The 22,731-nt window shown below is 42.9% G+C and overlaps 1 protein-coding gene across 1 annotated transcript; it reads left to right on the top strand.

Annotated features, from left to right (window-relative positions):
- Nucleotides 1-16,958: 16,958 nt before the first annotated feature.
- LOC311355200 (carbonic anhydrase 4-like) lies at nucleotides 16,959-21,896 on the top strand (the record flags this gene model as incomplete). Its single annotated transcript, XM_084474934.1, has 8 exons — nucleotides 16,959-17,025; nucleotides 18,521-18,547; nucleotides 18,670-18,843; nucleotides 19,061-19,209; nucleotides 19,816-19,911; nucleotides 20,345-20,423; nucleotides 21,011-21,174; nucleotides 21,351-21,896. 8 exons carry the CDS (start codon nucleotides 16,959-16,961, stop codon nucleotides 21,558-21,560), a joined length of 966 nt encoding a protein of 321 aa, XP_084331060.1. The 3' UTR covers nucleotides 21,561-21,896.
- Between the last annotated feature and the right edge of the window lie 835 nt (nucleotides 21,897-22,731).

The raw sequence follows: 22,731 nt of genomic DNA, 5'->3' as shown, positions 1-22,731 counted from the left end.
ATTATTCAATTTTTTATTTCCTGTTGATCTCACGCTTACCCATTTGTTTATTCATCGGCGGCTCAAGATGAAAAAATCCCCAAAACCCTCAAACTGCGGAGAAACGTGGACTAGTGAAGAGATAACATGCCTCATAAATATTTGGTCGGATCAGCACATACAGGAACTTGCCACGATCCATAAAAACAGCGACGTTTATGCGCTATTCTGCAAGCAGCTAAGGGAGAAAGGTCATCTGCGGTCATTCAGGAGACGGGCACGTCTCTTCTGTTTGAAGTGGCGAGCAATGCGCCGTCGGCGACTCCAATGCATCATGACGTTGTTTTCGAGTCGCAGCCGCGACTCATTTTCAAACTGAATAGTTTGCTCAAAGTTACCGACACATACAATGTAATAGGCGAGAATCAGGCCCAGGAGCACAACGAAAATCTGTCGCTCCATTTTGTTCTCGGAAGTGGCCCGTGAGTGGCGCGAAACTGGCATAGTCTTCGCGGTCTATTTTGGTTCGTTTAGAAATATGCATATGTGAAACCGAACCGAACCAACCGTCTGTTTGCTACATTGTATCATTTTTTGGCCTGGTGCGGACCAAAGCAATCAAACTATATGTCTGAAAGCACCCTAAAACACAGACTATAGTAGAACAGACTATAACAGAGACTGTAGAAGCAGAGACTATAGTAGAACAGAGACTAGAGCACAGACAGGAGAACAGACTGAAATATATAATTTAATATTAAAGTAGTTACCTTTATAGACAGTATTTCAATCAATTACAGTATTTTGCAGTCTAACTTCTAATGTGGTGTACGATACGTTAACCTTTATCTGGACAGTCCACAATTGAGTATCAGTTGAGTATCAACATTTTATCAGTTTAGTATGAGCTGTCACTCACTGGACAAGTCAATATTGTGTGAGATACTCACGTTTATCAAGAACATATAATATATCTGCATTTAGTTAATATTATATATATATTAGTATTAACTGAATTTCACTGTATAGATCAACATGTCAAGTGAATAGAAACTATTGAACCTCAGATATGTTCCTTTAAAGTTTACATGTCAGGTGAGATTCAACCTTAATTCTACCAAGATCAACGTCGTTCACACATATTTTCAGCAGTTTGATCAATAGAATATCAATAATATTTCAAAAGTATAATCTGATTGTCATTAAGTATTCTGTAGCAATGTACATGCTACACACCTATGACTGGGCTCCTATAAACACAGGATGCAGGGGTGGTGAGGTGGAATGGGGTTAAATGTAGATGCAGATAATGCTACATGACCAGGTGCTCCATGTTGCCATACAGGACATCTCAAAGAATGTGTGGTGATGGCGGGTTTAACCCGTGCCCACTGATTACTCAATGTGCAACAGGTGTGCCGCCTCACCCAGCCCCAGAGTCCAATCAGACTCAGCCAGGTGAGGCTGCTAAAACCATTATCCACCCACATTCCAACAAATTCAAATAAGTATCACATGATTATGCCCAACATGAAACATGACACTCAACCACTCAACCAACAGGGCCTGCCTTTGGTCTATCAGATGCATATCAACAAACAAATTTGGTCTATCCGAGTAAATCGTGAAAGATTCACGGTAGTGGATTTACAAATGGTGTGTTTACCCGCTAACCACTTGGGAATTTACTAAACTTGTGATCTATAGACTACTATGATCAATAGACTACTATTCAGTACCAGTCACCCATCAGGAAGCTTCATAAGGTCAGGAGGATGAGGTCAGCTCCTGGTTCAACCTCAACGATGCCACTGTTTTTACCTCCGGCATTGAATAAAGGGTCAGAAGTGCAGACACATACTCAAATAAACGTTATTGCTGTATTTTTAGGTGCCAAGCACAAAGTGCGAGGCAACCTATTGTAATCGTTAGTTTTATTATTATTCCGCCATGTTTGACTCACACAGCCTAAACCACTCGCACGCTTTTTATGAAACTTACTACAGCTGTAGAGGCTGACTCAAGATTAACAGACAGCAAATATTACACTGATTGGCCCAAAAGGTGGCGCTATAGCAACTGTCCAAAAATGCAAACTTTGAACAAGCATATCTCGTAACCAGTTTTAACTACACTCATGAAACTTTGTTCACACATGCATATCCTCATGCTGAACAAATAGGCCTCAAGAACCTATGACTTCTGGCGAACAGATTTGCCGCCATCTTGAATTTAGTTTAAAATATTAAATTCCCTAAGGATCCCAGGTTTTTTGACTTTGACAAAAATCCTTTAGCCCATATCATCTATGGACCATTATCTTCAATCTGACTTTAAGATTAGTCTGTACATTACATTTTAAACCCATGAGCCATTGACTTCTAAAAGGGGTGTGGTTTAAACCGCAAAAAGACTTAAATGCTCATATCAACATCAAAATTGACTCCTATGATCTTGACTCCAATATAAAAGTTGTTGAGAATGAAATTCTGAACAAGTTAAAGCCAACATAGGGCGTGGCATCAAAATGGGCAAAAAGGTAACTAAAATCGCCACAGTTCATAGAGGCAATGTTTGATTTGAGCGGGACCGACTTAGTTGCTGTTGGGGACCAAAGTTTCAACTGCTCAAGTAAAATGAAGTCGATTGACAAAACAACATGGCCGCCAGAGGCTAAAAATCGTCAAAAATCGCCATCCACCTGTTGCCTTGATACTTTACCTACCAACCACTTTAAGAATGTTTTTGACTGCCTAGCAATAGACATATTGCAAATAGTTAACAACTCTCTCCAATCAGGCACTTTCCCAAAAGCCTTAAAAACTGCAGTTATCAAACCCCTTTTAAAAAAGCGGAGCCTAGATGCCTCTATTATTAACAACTACAGACCAATATCAAATCTACCCTTCATAAGTACAATCATTGAGAAAGTTGTTCTCCAGCAACTTAAGCCGCTTTTCCACCGCCAGTACCAACTCGACTCGACTCGCCTCGCCTCGACTCAACTCGGTTTGGTTGCGTTTCCATCTAAAAAAGTACCTCTTCAATGTGGGCGGGTCGTAGAAAAGAACCTCTCCACCATGGGCGGGTCGTCATTAGGTTTTAATCACGGGAGACGCGATTCCCGGGAAATCTGAATCTGATCAAGACTATTTCCTGATTCCCGGGAAAGGTTATGATGGGAAATAAAATAAAATAAAAAGCGCAATGACTGCGCGTCTATTGTTGTCATACGGTAACGTTGATAGAGGCGAAACTCGAGCCCTAGGAAAGGAACGACACTGAAACGAAACAGCGAAACGCCGGTCCGTGGACTCCAGCCACGCCGGACACACACAACCACGCCCGACACACATAACGACGCGCAGCCTAACTCTAGCCCCGGGAAAGGAGCGACACACACGGCGAAACGCTGATCAGTGTCCCCCTCGGGAGCGGGTTCGTGGACTCCAACCACGCCGGACACAACTTAACTTGAGTGAATATTCCCATTTACAGCCGCTGGCCAATCAGTTACCAGCAGCCTGTTTACGTCACACAAAAGTACCTACTCCGCTGGCATGGAACCTCGACGGAGGTAGTACTAAAAAAAAGTACCCGGTACTAGGTACCAGGTACTTTTTTTGCCAATGGAAACGCAAATAAGGCGTGGCGAGTCGAGTCGAGTCGAGTCGAGTCGAGTAGGTACTGGCGGTGGAAAAGCGGCATTAGTGACTTCCTGGCATCAACTTGTTGCTATGACACCTTCCAATCCGGATTTCGACCCCTTCACAGCACCGAGACCGCCCTTATTAAAGTTGTAAACGACATCCATCTTAACACAGACTCAAAATCTCAATACTAATGCTACTAGACCTCAGTGCTGCATTCGACACTGTAGACCATACAATACTTTTGGACAGATTAGAAAACTGGGTGGGGCTTTCAGGCACAGTCTTAAATTGGTTTAGGTCCTACCTACAAAACAGGAACTACTTTGTTTCCATTGGCGACTTTGTTTCAGAATCAACAAACGTGACATGTGGAGTCCCACAAGGTTTGATCTTAGGACCGTCTCTATTCAACATCTACATGCTCCCACTAGGGCAAATCATGCAAAATAACAATATTGACCATCACTGCTATGCTGATGACACGCAAATCTATGTATCTCTATCACCAAATGACTATCAGCCCATTGATCTGTTGTGCCAGTGCATTGAGCAAGTCAAAGACTGGATGTGCCAAAATTTCCTTCAACTAAATGAGGACAAAACCGAGATAATTGTATTTGGTGCTAAAACCGAAAGGCTTAAAGTTACCCAACACCTTCAATCTCTGTCCCTGAAAACCTCAATCAAAGCCAGAAATCTAGGGGTTATCATGGATTCAGATTTACATTTCGACAGTCACATCAAATCAGTTACAAAATCTGCATATTATCACCTTAAAAACTAGACTTAGAGGGCTCATGTCTACCGAAGACTTACAAACACTTGTACATGCCTTTATCACTAGCAAGCTTGATTACTGCAATGGTCTCCTTACAGGTCTCCCAAAAAAAACTCTAAGGCAACTACAGCTTGTTCAGAATGCTGCTGCTGCTAGAGTTCTAACAAAGACCAAAAAATGTGAACATATTACACCAATTCTTAAATCATTACATTGGCTCCCTGTATGTCAGAGAATTGATTTTAAAATCATGTTGCTAACCTATAAATCCCTACATGGTTTAGGGCCAAAATATTTAACTGATATGCTTCCACTACATAAGCCTTCTAGGCCACTAAGATCCTCTGAGACCAATCTGTTAATTATCCCCAGAGTCAACACGAAACATGGGGAAGCAGGATTTAGTTACTATGCAACAAATAGCTGGAATAAACTCCCTGAGGATTTAAGACTTGCCCCAACTCTGACAGCTTTTAAAACAAGACTGAAGACTTTTATGTTTGCTTTAGCTTTCTGCTAAATCTTAAATCTACAATGCCTCTATTTTATTTATTTATTATTTTATTTTATTAGTAACTTTAACTTTGCCTTTATTTTCTCACTTTCTAAAATGCATTTCTTTTAACTCTGCCTTTCTAAAATGTTTATTTATTTATTTTATTTTATTTATTTTTTAACTTTGCCTTTATTTTCTATCTATTTTACTTTTTACTTAACTATTGTTTTCTTTTTTGTGTGACAATGTTTGTGTGTGAAGCACTTTGAGTCTTCCTTGTGTATGAAAGGTGCTATATAAATAAAGTTGCCTTGCCTTGCCTTACAGTCATGGAAGCCTATCACCAGATCTAAGCTGAGGCTTTTCCATAACTGTCAGTTATGTTATTATTAAGGTGTGGCAAGGAAATGGTTCCAAGGGACGGTTGATGGTAGCTTCCAAAGAAGTACCTTTATATTCCACCAATGATTTCATTAGCTAAAGGTATTACTTCAGGTTTCCTGATGGACAGGTTGGTTGCTCTTAGTAAGCAGAGAACCATTCTGCCCCAGCCATTGCCAATTTAGCCCACAATGATATGTTTTCACTTGTTCTCTACCTGGTAGGATATTTTAAACTTCAAACTCTCCAACCCAATGTGTTGCAACTATTGCTAATCGAAACAGCTATGCAAATGTATATGGTTAGAAACTCCAGAATACGCTGATCATCCTGATCAAATTTTGGATCTTGCAACCAGTGTTGCAAGATTTGGCTGTTCCCCTCCCAATTGGGCTAATTTTCATCACTTTAGGCTGGAACAGTTAGCATTGGGCGGCGGGTACATACAGTTTGGGCTGGTTTCGAAAAAAAAGTGCATATGTCGTAACCGGTTTGACCTACACTCATGAAACTTTGTTCACACATGCATATCCTCATGCTGAACAAATTGGCCTCAAGAACATATTTTCAAATAGGGCGTGGCATCGAAATGGGCGTGGCCTGTCACTAAAATCGCCACAGTTCATAGAGGCAATGTTTGATTTGAGCGGGACCAACATTCTCACATGCATATCCTCATGGTGTACAAATATGCCTCAAGAACCTATGACTTCCGGCGACTAGATTTGCAGCCATCTTGAATTTGGTTAAAAACATTAAATTCCCTAAGGATCCCAGGTTTTTTGACTTTGCCAAAAATGCTTTATCCCATCTATGGACCAATGTCTTCAATCTGACTTAAAGATTAGTCTGTACAATAAAGATTAAAGCACCCAGGAGCCATTGACTTCTAAAAGGGGTGTCCGCGAAAAGCCTTAAATGCTCATATCAACATCAAATTGGACTCCTATGATCTTGACTCCAATACAAAAGCTGTTCAGAATCAAATTCAAAGTCAAGATAAACAAGATAAAGTCAACATATTTTCAAATAGGGCGTGGCATCGAAATGGGCGTAGCCTGTCACTAAAATCGCCACAGTTCATAGACGCAATGTTTGATTTGAGCGGGACCAACTTAGTGGCTGTTGGGGACCAAAGTTACAACTGCTCAAGTAAAATGAAGTCGATTGGAAAAACAACGTGGCCGCCATAGGCTAAAAATCATCAAAAATCGTCAAAATTTAACTTAACACCAAAAGGCAGGGTTAACTTAACCCAATCGTCATCAAACTTGGGGTCCAAGGCACATGGGTCAAGATGAAACTGTCCAAATTGTATCTAAATCTGCCTAAAGGTGGCGCTATAGCAACAGTCCAAAGATGCAAATTTTGAACAAGCATATCTCGTAAACGTTTTAACTTACAGACATGAAACTTTGTTCACACATGCATATCCTCATGCTGAACAAATATGTCTCAAGAACCTATGACTCACGGTCTTAATTGTCAACTCTTTATGGTCTACGTCACAGTCTTAGTGGTTAGGGTTAGGTTAGGTTTAGGGTTAGGGTTAGTCTGTCAGGGTTACGGTTAGGTTAGGGTTAGTCTGTCAGGTCTGTCAGGGTCTTCATGGTCTGCGTCAGGGTCTTAATTGTCAAGGGTTAGGGTTAGGGTTAGTCTGTCAGGGTCTTCATGGTCTGCGTCAGGGTTTTAATGGTCTATCAGCCATGGTCTGCGTCAGGGCTTTAATGGCCTGTCAGGGTCTTGATGGTTTATTGGTCGGCTTAAGCTTGGCACCGTAAAATGCTGCTTGCAGCTTTAATTTATATTGTGTTTTTCCTCCTCCAGTTATTCACCTAAAAACAAATTCCATGTGTGTCTTTATCTTAAAAGATGGTGGCTGTGTTGAGCCAGGGAGACAATCATACTCATCTTCACCTCGTTCGAAGGGCAGTGTAACGGAGGGAAGTCTTTCTAGTGAGCAGGCTCGAGACTTTCAGAGGGCAAAAAACTGCAGCTATAGAACATACAGCCAGTTCTATAGAACACGTGGTTGTTGTAAATAGAGCGGCTATATCTAACGGGGAACAGCGCTGCATGGCAAGTTAAAGAAGCATAACCTCACATGTTGGAAAGAATTTGTTCAGCATTAAGGGAAGAACATTATTACAAAGAACATTATTACAAAGAACATTCAATTATCTATGTGATGATTGTCTCTGCTCATACTCCAACTCTCTTAGCTAATTCACTAAGATAGCTGCAAGTTCAAGCGCCTGTTCTTCCCAGTTCCCCAATTTCCTATAAGTTGTCCATACGTTGTCTGATGCTTAGTTCAGTCGTATGCTTTTATCCAGAGCAACTGTGAATTCAGGAGCAGGTCGGGGTCAGGACTCTTGCTCTGTGATGCCCATGGATTCGACTGATGACTAGATCCACGTCCCTAGAGTCTGGGAGCTGAACATGTTATAACAGCTACCAGACCATCCTGCCCCCATAACTCTCCCCTCCCTCTTTGATTATAACAAAACTACATTTACAGTCAGGGCATTTAGCAGATGCTTTTATCCAAAGTGACTTACAATAAGTACATTTGTCAGAAGAAAGAGAAACAACAATATATCGCTGTTGGTACTGTGAGGATGTTCATAGAACCAAATGCCAAGTACTAACAATCGCTAGGTTAACCCGTTCTCCGTATACAACAAAGATAGCTAGGATAAGATGCTACACAATGCTAGGTACTGTGTTGTTGTTGTTTAAGTGCAAGGACGTACAACATACAATAAGTGCGTAAGAGGGGTGTGGGGGGGTTGGGGGGTGGCAATGCAGAGTCTAGATGCAAAAGTCAAACAAACTACTTTCAACAGACGGCCGTGTCTTTGACCCGTCTCTTCCCCTCTCCCCTGGCCTGATGCCGTACTCAGCCTCCCTCTCTGTGGCAACGTCCGGCCCCCTAATAACCCTAACCCTAACCCTCATCCTGGCTGTGGCCTTGTGGCCTGCGAGCAGACAGACCCACAGACGCTCTGACGGCTCCAGAGTGAGGCGAGCCTTTCAACAGCCACCAGATTTGTTTCCTCCCATACCTGCGACCTGCCAAACTAATTAAGTGATCAACATAAACACACGCACACACATTAAACCACACAAGATGATCATCAACATTCAATCTGAACCAGTAGGGATGTATGCCTTTTGAGTTAAAAATGGGCTGGAATGCTGTAAGGCAAGGCAAGGCAAGGCAAGACAAGGCAACTTTATTTATATAGCACTTTTCATACACAAGGCAGACTCAGTGCTTCACATATAAACATTGTCATACAATAAAAATAAAATAATAGATAAGTAAAAGAAAAAAAGTAAAATAGATAGAAAATAAAGGCAAAGTTAAAAACGCATTTTAGAAAGTGCAATGTTTTAAGATCAGGGGCTGTATTCACAAAGCTTTTCATCTTACCGCTAGGATTGCTCCTAACTCGCGCTAAAAGTTTTTATGTAGGAGTTTTTTCTTAAAAGTAATTCACTAAGCCGCTGAGACCTACTCATACTAAGGATAAATAGAGAGTAATAAGAGTAATGGCCCCTAACGCCCCCTTATGTTGATTCTCATGCACGAGTTTAGAAGTGGTCAGTACGGTGACTGGTGAGTGCCTATATTATTTATATTTATATATCAAATAATTAAGGATGATTAAATGTATATTTGTAACATTGCCCCCGTGTGTTTTCCATCACTGATGGTTGCGATATTCCTAAATCGTCGACATTGCAAAATTGCATTTTCCCTGTTGCTAAATATCGGAGTGTTATTCACTAATTCAACCACAAGTTTGATACCCTCATGATTTTGCCTATATCGCCCTATCAATTCGCAGTCCTCCATTGTGATCAAAGCATTCAGTCGTGCTGCAGCCATTTTCAGATTCTTTGTGAATAGGTCTTAGTGAGTTACTTACTTAGGACTTAGGTGCTACTTTTAGGCCTAAAATACTTTGTGAATTGCTCTTAGTAAAATAAAATAGGAGTCCTAAATTTAGGACTGACACTCCCATTATTTTTAGGAGTTACACCTAAATTCGCCACTTATGACCTACTTTTAGCCCTAAGATTCTTTGTGAATATGGCCCCTGAATATTTTTGTGCGTACGCAGATTCTGAGGTTTGGGCATACGCAATGTTTTAGGGAGGGTTTTACGCAGAGTTTTATAAATGAGGCCCCAGGTATTAGGCCCCAGTCAGTGGCGCAATTGCATTGCCGCATTTTTTAGATCACTAAAATAGCACCAAGTATCATTTGCGCCGGAACACGCCCCTGCTTTTCGCCGACACGCCTCTCCAGGCGCAAGTGTAGTGGCGCCTGGTTGCTGCGGGGGGAAATCAGCTTTGCGTCGGTGTAGAAAGTCAATTGCGCCGGACGCAAGATAGGGCCCTTTAAGTCTAAATTGTAGGCACGGAGGTTCTCTTTATAGATGTCATGGTGAATATGAAGTTTTGTTATACTCCATATGCGTTCAACCTTCCTGAATTATTTTTTCTGGGCTGTTACAAAAGCAGATTTTCTCCAGGGTGCCTTTTGCTTTCCAGAAATCGTTTTATGACAATGACATCTATAACTTTCAAAAATTTCAAATTAAAGTTTTCTACAAGATCATCAGCAGAACATGGGTTGAGAGGTGGTAACAAGGAGATGGCCTTTTTAAAAAATGCATTAGAATGTTCATTGATATATACCATTTTTTGACAGTAGGCCTATTTGATTTTGTCTGTATGTCGGGAATAAAATATATATTAAAGAAAACACAGAAGTGGTCTGACAGTGAAGGATCAGTCACAGAGAGCTCTGAAACATTGAGACCCTTTGTGATAACCAGGGGCCGTATTCACAAAGAATCTTAGGGATAAAAGTAGGTCATAAGTGGCGAATTTAGGAGTAACTCCTAAAAATAATGGGCGTGTCTATCTTAAATTTAGGACTTCTAACTTTTTTCACTAAGAGCAATTCACAAAGTATTTTAGGCCTAAAAGTAGCACCTAAGTCTAGGAGAGCTTAAAAGTCCTCGAGAGGACTCCTAACTCAGTAAGACCTATTCACAAAGAATCGGAAAATGGCTGCGAGACAAAATGTTTTGGAGACAATGGAAGACTGCGAATTGATAAGGCGATATAGGCAAAATCGTGAGGGTATCAAACTTGTTGTGGAATTAGTGAATAACACTCCGATATTTAGCAACAGGGAAAATGCAACTTTGCAATGACAACGATTTAGGAATATTGCAACCATCAGTGATGGTTAAAACACACGGGGGCAATGTTACAAATGTACCTTTAATCATCCTTAATTATTTAATATATAAATATAAATAAATCACTTAACCCATCATTATTTGTCTCATGTATTAATAGTAATACAACACTTTAATCATCATTATTTATTTCAAATAGAAATAAATGGTTTGAAGTAAAAAATAATAGGCCTATAACTACTCTTACTTATGATTACTATCTAATCATTTATTGTAAGATAATTTATTGTATTGAGTTTATAATCTGCTCAGTAAGGAGTCGGGAGTCGGGGGCTTTCACTTGCGTTTCACGTTGTCTTCTCCTTCATTCATCATGATAGGAGGACTTGAACGGTGGTATGGGCTGATATTTAAAGTGTTTAGAGACGTAGCCACGGGTGTGCATGGGTGTTGTTTCAGTTAAAAACATAAAATCCAGTTTAGAAGTGGTAATAAAATCATTAATTAAACATTATTTGTTATTAAGAGACCTAACATTAAGTAGACCCATCCTGATGGTGTTTTTAAGGCTTTAAGGTTGATTTTGGTTTGGAGGAAATAGGTATGAGATTTGTGAGGTTTCCTTTGAGACTGGAGCTGGGATTAAGGGCTGTGCTAACAAAATGTCATTTAATTGAATGACTTTCAGGCATTCGCTATTTTCCGTGGGTCAGAATCGGGCCGGGATGTAAATGGTTAAACCTGTTGGCGATTTTACTGTAGAAACGGCGTTGATGTTGCATATAACGACCATTTGAGACCAGGCATATGAAGTGGTACCATCTTATATCAGAGAACACCTGAGGCAGATCCCTGGAGGATATGTGAAGTACGTTTTGTTTAAGAGTCCTTCCATCAAGCCAGCATTAGCTGACCTGGGTGGGACCCGGCCGTCACTAAAGTAGTTGTCACGTTAAGTCAACATGGGCATTGATCATTGAGTGAAGCCCTACACACACCGCGGCGCAGCGCAGCGCCAAAAAGAACACCCATTATTTATTTATTAAGTACAAGCCCACACCGGCGGCGCCTTGACGCGCACAAGCACACGTCGGTGCGCCGCCCCGCTAAGCTTCACGCCACGCCCGCCTCGGGTTACGTCGGATGAGATGTGTCTGGTGGATTCAGCCTGATGTGGCTACAACACCAAGCGTTTTTACACTGCCAAATATGCCCGTCTTATTTGAAACTTTTTCCCGACATGGTGGATGCATTTACACTGACCGAGGTAATATACCGTCTAGATTCGCACCCCAATGTCCCCTCTCGAATCCTACACATATTGGGGGTTCCATTTTCATGTAAATGTGATTAGATGGCATCGTGTTACCAGGGCCAGGACTGGGGTGGAGGTGTTGATGACATAGCAACATGAGTAGCTTTAACTGGAGAGACAAGGAAATCCGCGCGCTGCTGACCATCATGGGAGAGAAGGTGATGCAGTCGCGTTTAACGGAGACGGGGAAAGATGGTGCGATCTACGAGAAAGCAGCAGAGCAACTTTACTTACAAGGCTTTCGTCAAGATAAAAACAAGTGGTCAGCAAAATAAATAATGTTGGTTTTTGCACTTGTGAATAATGAACTGCTGGGGCCTACATATATATGGTTATATACATATACACGTATGTATATACTGTGTTCCCCCCCCCCCCCCCCCTTCCCCCCGTTAACAATCCCGTCCGTCCGCAATCCAACACAACAATCCCGTCCGCCCGCAATCCAACTACCCCGCCCCCGTCAACAATTCCACCCGCGGACCCTGTTATAATGTAAGCATTATACAATTCTACAGAGTCTCACTCTGGCCAAAAACCAAAAGTTGCCAACCCTGCAGGGGGGCACCACACATACCTGGTCTGTGGGAAACACGGTATACAGTGTACTGTATATGCACACACATACACATATATGGTTATATATATATATATATATATATATATATATATATATATGTGTGTGTGTGTGTGTGTGTGTGTGTGTGTGTGTGTGTGTGTGTGTGTGTGTGTGTGTGTGTGTGTGTGTGTGTGTGATTAGCCATTACAAACTGTTTAAAACATGAGTCCACCAGCCTACCCAGGGGATTCTACCAACTGGTCTGCTTATGTCTTCAGAAACGTCCTGTGATTCCACCTGTTGGTGAAATAGGGGCCCTGGGATAGAAAGGTGTCACTAAAACACTAATGAGGGGTCTTCTCCCTTTGCTCCAGGGCACAGGCAGGAGATTCACCAAACTTGTGAAGATGAGTCTACTACCAGTGGAAAAACAAAGGAGCACTTAATTCATGTTTTGAGCAACACCTGTAAAAACTGTGTTGAAATAAAAGTACCCAAATCTTGAAGGTCCCCTTGCTGATTGTTCCAGCTCATTCAGAACCTCAGGCCAGTAATAGGTGGCCCGCTTCTGCCTGAAAGAATTATATGGAATGAACTAATGTTTGAAGATATTCAGACAACACATAATGCTGTAAAAAAAAAACACTATGACAATTGCTTTCCCAGCAGTTAGACCCAGTTGCATCCAGTAAATCAAAAGATCACACCATATTACTGCAACGCATCCTGGATAGTTTTATCATAGTGTATAACATATTCTCTTCATCAAACTTTGATGGATGACTAGTAAAAACATCAAATTGATGACTCAATGTCCCTGTTTGGATAATGGTAGAGCAGGCTGAATGGCTGCATTCTGTTAAGTCTTTGTCGGCCATGACACTCAGCAGCCTGCTGTTTGAACTCCATTAAACTGGTGGTTCTTCTGGTTTGGATGGATATCAAGTCATCGATCACGTCACTGGCTGTACATAGTTGAGCGGTAGCAGTAGATACATCTGCATGTGGCGGTGTCGTGCAGAAGATAGCCAGCCTGAGCACATTTCTGACATGCTCTTCCTCGTGGTTTCACACTGCTTATCTTGTCTGCCAATCAGTCAGTCAGCGTTAGACATAAATGCCAATCAAACAAAAATGTAATCTTTCAGGGTTATGTAATCTTTTCAGGGTTAAAGTTCACTGTCTTTGAAAAGATGTTCTCAAACGTCTTTTTTAAGGCTGTAACTACCTCTGTCACGTTGTATCTCAGATGTTCCCCTTTCGTCAAAAGTAATTAGCCTTCACATTTAACGTACTTCACATTGTCTAGCATCTTATCCTAGCTATCTTTGTTGTATACAGGGAGTGGGTTAACCTAGCAATTGTTAGTGCTTTGCACTTGGTTCTATGAACATCCTTACTGTACCGACAGCGATATATTGTTGTTTATCTTTCTTTTGACAAATGTAAAAGCGTCTGATAAACGCCCTTAATGTAAAATGACCATTGTACATTTTAGAGGTAGGCCTATGAGTCACGGGGAAAATCACTGAATGAATCATGCAGTGGTGCTGGTGGTGGAGACCAGATGATAGGCTGGCGGGTGGACCGAGGATTCTGCAGAAGGCCCTCCAAAGCTAAGGTTCCCAAAGTCGAGGGGAGTTTGGGCAGGAGAAGGACTGGGCTGCCTGGGCAAAACGGTCGACATGAAACAAAATTACATTAATGCAATTAATCGCAATTAAATATTTTAATCGTTTGACAGCACTAAATTGATGTAATTAATCTGAGCAGGAATGGCCGAAATTAATTATGTAAATGACTCGTATCTATGCTGTCGTCATCGCTAGAAAATCCTGTTGTCTGAGCTGCCACCTTCCTCGGCCTGGAGCACTTGGAAAGAGATGGCTAATCTGAACAGGCCTTGCTGTTTAATAAAGGTTAAATAGTAGAGGTAAGGGATTTTTCTTTTCTTTTTATATAAAAGGCACAGCCTCTGAGCCTTTTATCCAGCCGACACTGAAGACGGACAGCATGTGGTTTGGATGAACTCGGTAGGACAGAGCTCAGCTGATTGGCCCACGCCCGGACTTTGACATCATGCTCCCTTCACTCATCTTCTGCAAGTACTCGTACCATGCTGTGTTTGACTCACTTACTTATTCTAAATATGCGGAACACTACATGGCACACTGGATAGGGAACAAGAATTGGGGGAATTTGAACTAATTATGTGCTGGGAATCGAGGTTACGTGTATCGTGTCGCATATGTTCACGCCGACATGTACGATTTGTCACAGCGATTTATTTCTGAGATATTGCGTCTAGAACAGAAGAGAATTCGAAATGCAAAAAAGCACACAATAGTTGTAGAAAATTGACCTGTTTTAATGTATGCATACATACCGGTCTCCTCTCTAGCAGAGCGAGTCTTTTGAACAGTTTCACCCCCTTCCCAGAAGGCTATTGTCCTTCAACAAAGGGAACACGGTTCCACCCTCCATTATCTTTAGGGGACGGGGGCAGTTTCACCCCCGCTCTATAGGCCGTTTCTCCTTACATTCAAAGGGGGCGATATTCACATCCTGCGTTCTCGCAGAGCAGTGAACAGGGATTTTACAAGAATTGACACAAACTGTGCTTTGTCGTTCATTATGTACTTCTGACTCATAATACTAACACTATAATATACTTTTTAAGGCACTCAAAGCACTTCACATAGTGTGTGATTAATCAGGAAGTCTCCTTGAGGTAATGCCCCTCTTTTGAAGGAGAGACAGATAAACAGAAAACTCACTTTTCCTGTCAACTTCACAGAATATCACGAATATCACATGCCTGACAGAACACCTCCAGCTCTGGGACCTTAGTTCAACCGACCTCCACCCTCAGGCCCACCTCCAGCCTCAGGGCCACCTCCAGCCTCAGGGCCACCTCCAGCCTCAGGCCCACCTCCACCCTCAGACTCACCTCCACCCTCAGCCCCACCTCCGGCCTCAGCCCCACCTCCAGCCTCAGGCCCAACTCCACCCTCAGCCCCACCTCCAGCCTCAGGCCCACCTCCACCCTCAGACTCACCTCCACCCTTAGGCCCACCTCCGGCCTCAGGCCCACCTCCAGCCTCAGGCCCACTTCCACCCTCAGACTCACCTCCACCCTCAGGCCCACCTCCGGCCTCAGGCCCACCTCCAGCCTCAGGCCCAACTCCACCCCCAGCCCCACCTCCGGCCTCAGGCCCACCTCCAGCCTCAGGCCCACCTCCGGCCTCAGGCCCACCTCCAGCCTCAGGACCCCGGGGAGAATCACATGGTATAAGGTGGAACATCTTAACACGTGAAGACACATAACAGCATCATCACTCTCTCTCAACAAGCTGCACCCCCCGGGCAGTCCCCACCAAACACCTGGACTCCGATTGGCTTTGTGTTGAACACCATGTTACCCATCATGTACTGGTTTAAGCCCACCCATCGACACTGTGGTCAAGTCCAACAAGCAGCCACTGGAGTAGGGGGGCGAGAAAGTGATGAGGCTATGATGTGACATTTGGATGCGTAGTGTTACTAATTGCATATTTGATATGGGTCTTCCTCATGGGATTAATTAAAAAACATGAATAAAAATAAATATACCGTAACCTATCCTAATTAACGCTTTGTTTTTGCCATGTCTCGCGTGCAAAAGATACTTTCAGAAGATGTTTCAGAACTTCTCCCTATAATTAGCAATAATTTGTCAGAAACAATGATCAGAAATACCAATAACATCAAATTACATAACAATGACAAAACTACCCATAATATCCTAAATATCCTCACCTAAATAACATCCTAAATTTCATCACCTAAATAAATAATATCCTAATTAAAACTAAATAACCTCCTAAATATCACCTAAATCACATCCTAAATATCATCACCTAAATATCACCTCAATAACATCCTAAATATCATCACGTAAATAACATCCTAAATATCCTCACCTAAATAACACCTAATTAACATCCTAAATATCACCACCTAAATATCATCCTAAATATTCTCACCTAAATAACACCTAATTAACATAACAACATAAATCTGCTAGGATAAATATCCTAAACTCTCTAAATGTCGCTGCTTATTGCGATGTCACGTGCAACCCCTGTTCATATAGTCTCTGGGATAAAAAAAAAAAGAAGAAAATGCACGAAATTTATATTCCATAAATAAAGTCTGCGTGCCTGTGCTTATCTGCATGCCGGTCTGCTGCAGGAGACGTGAGGTCATAGAGGCGGTGTCGCCCCACCTCCAGCTATAAAAGGCATCAGGTGGACGCAGACCAGAGCATCTCTCACACCCGTCATCTCGAGGTCCTTCCCTCCTCGCATGGTAACACACCGGATTGTATTTCCATGTTTTATTAAGCCTAAAAATGTAGGCCAGTTATTTTAGTGTTTTTTTCATCAGAACATTGATTTGAGAACTGCTGGAATGTTAATTGCAAATGTTGATGGATGAATTTCAGGTAAAAAGCAGGTCAGTGATTAACTTTAGGCGTTGTTGAACCATCAGGTCCACCAGCCCAAAGGAAGCCCCCTGAAACCGGTCCAAATGCAGCTGCTCGGATGTCTGCTCGTGTTGTGCGCCCTAGCGGGACAAGGCCGCTGTGCCGACATCGGTGAGTCCTCTTCTGTTACTTTGTGTGGAACATGGACTCCGGGAGGAAAGTTGAACTCCCCTAAGCAGGGTATGGCCCGGACCCACTGACCTTTCTCCGGAGACACTCAGACGGGGCCCCTTGTATCGCTGAGTGAGTCTGCCTCAAAACGTGAAATCTACCACGCACCTCTGGCGTGTTATTCACCGAGAAGCCTTGCGTAATGAGTGAACTACCGTTAAAACCGAACCTGTAATTTGTAATTCAATTTATCGTATCCTGAACCTGTAGGCCTAGTTTCTAATTGTGATATTACAACCTGAACACTGAGGTCAAGGAGGTGGAAAGGACGTCGATCTCTGGGATTGTTGGTTAAAGTTCATAACGACCCAAAAGTTACCGTTATATAATACTTGCCCTGCTAATTAAGTTGAAACGAACTATTTAATAGGCATTGATATACATAATCTTCAACAAATATACTTGGGTTGTATTGCAGAGTGAACCCACCCAGTAAATAAAAAGTAGGCCTATTTCATTGATCGGTGATTTAAACAAGCGCATTCCTGATTGTCAGATCAAAGTTTATTAAAAGCAAGACCACCAGCGACATTCAATCATTCAAACATATGAGGAGACGCCGCCGATCCCCAGCTGGGCCTCATGATGTCCACCTCCGCTCCGCGTGGACCGTCTCACTGCGAACGGGGAGGAAGACAACGCGTCACGCTAAGGCACAAGAACGATGCTTCCACTTTGTTTTCGCTAAATAAGTCGCGTTTCTTAATGTTGGAAGCCATTGAGTGCATCAGCAAAATAACTTCTTAATTCTGAACTAAAGGTTGCACGACGCTAACAGCGTGCAACTTTATCCTGCTGGCAACCACGGAAAAAGCATAAGCGAACTTCAAAGCAAAGTAGGCCTAATACACGCAATACGCATTGTTTGCTAATCATGTTGCGTGTCTAGTCTTCAAATACAAAGTAAACCCGTTTACATTAGAGATGCGCTGGTCTGGACTCACCTGGTCTGCAGGTGAAGTGAAGAAACGAGTTCCGCTGCCGCGCCTGTAGTGGCGGATGGAGACCAGAGCGCCCATGTTTTGATACGCTGAGAAAAGTAGTTCCCTTAGTTCGACAACGCTCCATTATTATTTGTTAGTTTCTTAGTAGGACGGTGAGAGACGATCAATATTAAAAAAATCGGTTAAATCTGGAAGTGACATCTGACTTCCACAACTTCTGTCAGATCGTTGATCGTAGTTGTGTATTGCCAATTATGGGTCGGATTCCTAATTAAGTTTCGGCCAATTTGGCGTTGGTCTAAAACTGGTCTGTCCAATCAGAGAGAGGTGGCGACACCTCCGTGTGAGGAGAATGTAAACTAATGCCTTTTTTTAAATTATTTATTAGTGTCAATGTAAACAAGGTTTTTATCATATGTTTACTAATAATTCATATTTCCATGACCATGTTGACAGTCTCATGAAATGTTTTGTTGTGTTTCTCTGTGCAGTTTGGTGTTACCATGATGCTGTATGCGGTGAGCAACCAACACTGAGACCCCCCTCCCACCACAGACACCAGACATCCTGTACTACTCTGTTTCTAGGCCTGCAGGGGTTAAGTATGAGTTGGTGCTAAGTATGTCCACTCACATTTCAGGTCCTGCCACATGGCCTGTGACGATAGCCCCTGACTTCTGCAATGGGACCAGGCAGTCCCCCATTAACATAAATTCCAGCATGGCCGTAGAAGATGCCACACTGGTTGACTTCTCCTTCACCAATTATGACAACAAATTAGGGTTGACCAAGATCAAGAACACTGGACATACCGGTAAGAGTCTCACTCACGCCCTGATTTGTAATGCAGACTTCAACTGCCAAATGTAGGATTAGGCTTTTCATCAAGTTAAAATTAGCTTAAAAAGACTCTCAAGTAACATTTGCTCGAGCCTTTGTGGACCATCACCTGAAGACACTAAGACGTTTGCCCTGGTTGTGTGAGCTGCTGTTGTGTAACACGTCCTGCTGGTTGTGGGGGTTTTCTGTAGTCAAGGTGACGTTGGAGAACAGTACGGTGTCAGGAGGGGGTCTGCCCAACAGCACCTACCAGAGCCTGCAGTTCCACCTCCACTGGGGCAACGGCTCCAGGGTGCCAGGCTCGGAGCACACGGTCAATGGGAAGCGCTACCCTATGGAGGTAGGCTGAGCATCCACAGGGCACCTTGTTCTCCCAGTGAGGAGAGGGCGTGTGCGGACACAACACGTCTGGTATCATTAAATAACGAGCTGCTCAGGCGGAGCTTCATCACCCACACAACGCAGTGCTATGTCAGGAAGCAGGGGCGTAGCACAAAACTCTGGGCCCTATAAAAAAGCAGTCTTTGTGGGCCCCCTGCCTATTTTCTTCAATGTATCTCACCAGAAAATTATAATTGGGCAAGCAATTCACTATTTAAGTCACTAATTAACTCTTTATACCACGTTTAAGTTTGGGTGTAGGTGGAGAGTAGACATAATGCAGATTCATTTATTATAATGAATAATTCATTGTGTACAATGCAAATATGCTTTAAGCTAGATTCCTCACTGACTGCCTTCAATCTAAACTGCTGACATTAAAACATGGATCCTAAACCATTGTATTTGAACCCTTTGGGTTCAATGGCCCATAAGTCTTATTCTTGATTGTTTCTGTGATTTATCCTTTACTCAAGTTAAGATAAACATAACAAATAACCACCTGTTCCATCCGACTGTAACGGCAGGAGATTGATGTGTTTGTGTTTGCATGTTTATGAATTAGATGCACATCGTGAACATGAAGGCGATCTACAACGGGAATGCCACGTTGGCTTTGGCGGACCCTGACTCAATCGCAGCGCTGGGTTTCTTCCTCGAGGTAAGCAGACACAAACGCTGGTCCCACTGGTCTAGAGACCAGCAGCCCCGCCAACGTCAGGACCGCAGAGTCGCTCACCAGCCTCCGCAAAAGACTCAAGACTCACTTGTTCAGAGTTCACCTAGACTCTGCATAGCCTGCCCCTTACCCCCACCCTCCCCTCTTAGACACTTAATGTACACACTTGTATGTTATACGTCCTAGCACTTAAAAATAGTACTTAGGATAAGATGCTACATGATGCTATCTATCTTTGTTGTATACGGGGAATCAGTTAACCTAGCGATGGTTAGTGGTTGGCATTTGGTTCTATGAACATCCTTACTGTACCAACAGCGATTTGTTGTTTCTTTCTTCTGACAAATGTACTGTAAATGTGCTGGTTATCTACTGGCCATGCTTCTCCCCACTCTCTCCTGCTCGGGGGATGCAGGAGCTGGACGGCCCCGCCACCACTGCCTCTACCAACTGGGACACACTGGCATCGTACCTCCACAACATTACGCACAGTGGTGAGTGGCTCAGGGTTCCCTTAGACATTTTACTAGAGATGTTCCGATATCTTTTTAAAAAAAAAAATTTTTCCTTACGATACAGATTCCGGAACTGAGTATCGATACCTGAGTATCGGCCGATACAGAGTGTATATACCGATAAAGCATCTAGTATTTTAACTGCACACTAATCAGAACTAGATAATTTACATTTGTAATTATACATTTGTGTTCTTGTAGTTGGGCATCTGTGTTTTTATGATTTGGTAGCTTGAACGTACTTGGGTCGTAGTTGGGCGTTTCCCATTCCGACTTTCCACCGCCGACTGTTAACGAACGCAGCATAACACCGCATATGTTTTACGTTCTTTGCCTGTGTAGTAAATGAGCTACAATGATGAGTCACGTGATGGTATCGGATCGGCGCACAGACTTGCATACTCGCCAATACCTGATACTGCCTAAAATGCAGTATCGGAGGAATTTCCGATACTGGTATCGGAACAACTCTACATTTTACTGAGGTGCCTTCTCAATGCAATGTGAGGGCTGCAGTAACAAGCCCATAAATGTGCAATGCTCTTAAATATTGTATTTGGCTTCAGGTGATTATGTCAATGTCACCGCCAACATATCCCTGGATGACCTTTTGGATGGAGTGGATCGTACCAAGTACTACCGCTACCTGGGCTCCCTCACCACCCCTAGCTGCAATGAAGTAGTGACCTGGTCCGTCTTCAAAGACTCCATCAAAGTCAGCAGAGCGGCGGTGAGTCACTTCCTGTTTTATAGATTGTTTGTTCAAACGGATCAGTTGACTGAACGGGCCTCACGCCTGGTGGTGAACCCCAAGTGAGGGAGAGGATTTGGGTTTTTTGTGTGGCAGTCTGTTAGCTGGCTCTGGTCCTCTGCTATACTGGTCCTCATTCATCTCCCTCTTCCCAGATCGACCTCTTCAGCAGCACGGTGCAAGTGGGCAACGAGACGTCGGTGCTGATGGTCAACACCTACAGACCCATCCAGCCCAACCAGATGGTCAGAACCAACGCCATGCCAATCACCACCACAACCCCCGCCAGCAGCAGCGGCTCCTCCGTCACACTGGCCTCCGCCCACATGGCCATCGCAGCGCTCTGGGCCTTTAAGGGAATGTAGCGTATATCTAAGCTAAGCTAAGCTAAAGGGCAGAGACTGCAGTGGGATCACCTCCCACACAGTCCAGGTCTGTTCACACAATTAACGAGATATTTAATGGAGTAAGAAAAGTTTTGATGACGAACGGGCCGTTCAAAGAAACTTAAATCTGTGCCGAACCTGAAGCCAAAGAATGTAGAGATAAGTGTAAAATGGTCGGTTCTTGCATGGTGCTGGCTGCTTTTTGGATCATTTGTACTAATCAGTGTAATAACTTGATATTAATAATTAATTATTGCCTCACTTTGTATGTTGACCCATAACTATCTGCTTTATGTGGAATAAATGAAGGAAGTTATCTTTTGTCGTCTTCTTTGGCCACAGTAACATTTCTTCAGGGGTTTGTCCTACGGTTAAGTTAAATTTAGGGAGTTTAGCAGACGCTTGTATCCAAAGCGACAAAAGTACATTTGTCAGAAGAAAAACAATTATCACTGTTGCTACAGTGAGGATGTTCATAGTGCCAAGCCCTAATAATTGTTCCCCGTATGCAACAAAGATAGCAAGGATAAGACTCTACACAATGCTAAAGTAAACACTTATAACTACTTAATTTTCACTTGCCTGAGAAATGAGCAGCAGGGGCCAGTGTGTCATTCATAGCCGGTCATCTCACTTTAAACAAATAGGTCATCCCTGTATATTGTGAACATCATTTATGATACTTGAAAATATTTCATAATTATTTGAGAAAAGCTGCCTTGATGGCCGCCGAGGTAGACGGCACCTTCAGAACAGATCTGCTCCTGAAGACCTGACCATTAGGAAGAAAACCCTGCCGTTAAACTAAACAGTTCAAATTCATAAACCAGTGAGACCAAGGTAACCAGAGTGTGTGTGAGTGACTTTAAAGGTCCCATGACACGCCACCAGGTGTGAGTGTGATAAGCCATTTTGAAAATCTGTCTAATGAAATCACAAGTGGATGTGTCCACCTAGATGTACGCTGGATAGATCCGTCTACCAGCCTACCCAGTGGACTGTAGCAAACGTTGCTCATCTATCCGTCACACATCTAGGTGGACACGCCCACTTGTGATGTCATAAGAGACCGATTTTCAAAACGGCTTGCAACGGCTAATCACACCTGGTGGCGTGTCATGGGACCCAACGCTCGGACACCAATCACGAG

The sequence above is a fragment of the Micromesistius poutassou genome (assembly GCF_964030765.1).
Source record: "Micromesistius poutassou genome assembly, chromosome: 11".
NCBI classification, from domain to species: Eukaryota; Metazoa; Chordata; class Actinopteri; order Gadiformes; family Gadidae; genus Micromesistius; species Micromesistius poutassou.
The sequence above is the reverse complement of the archived record's forward strand: the minus strand, read 5'-3'. Positions and strand labels throughout refer to the sequence as shown.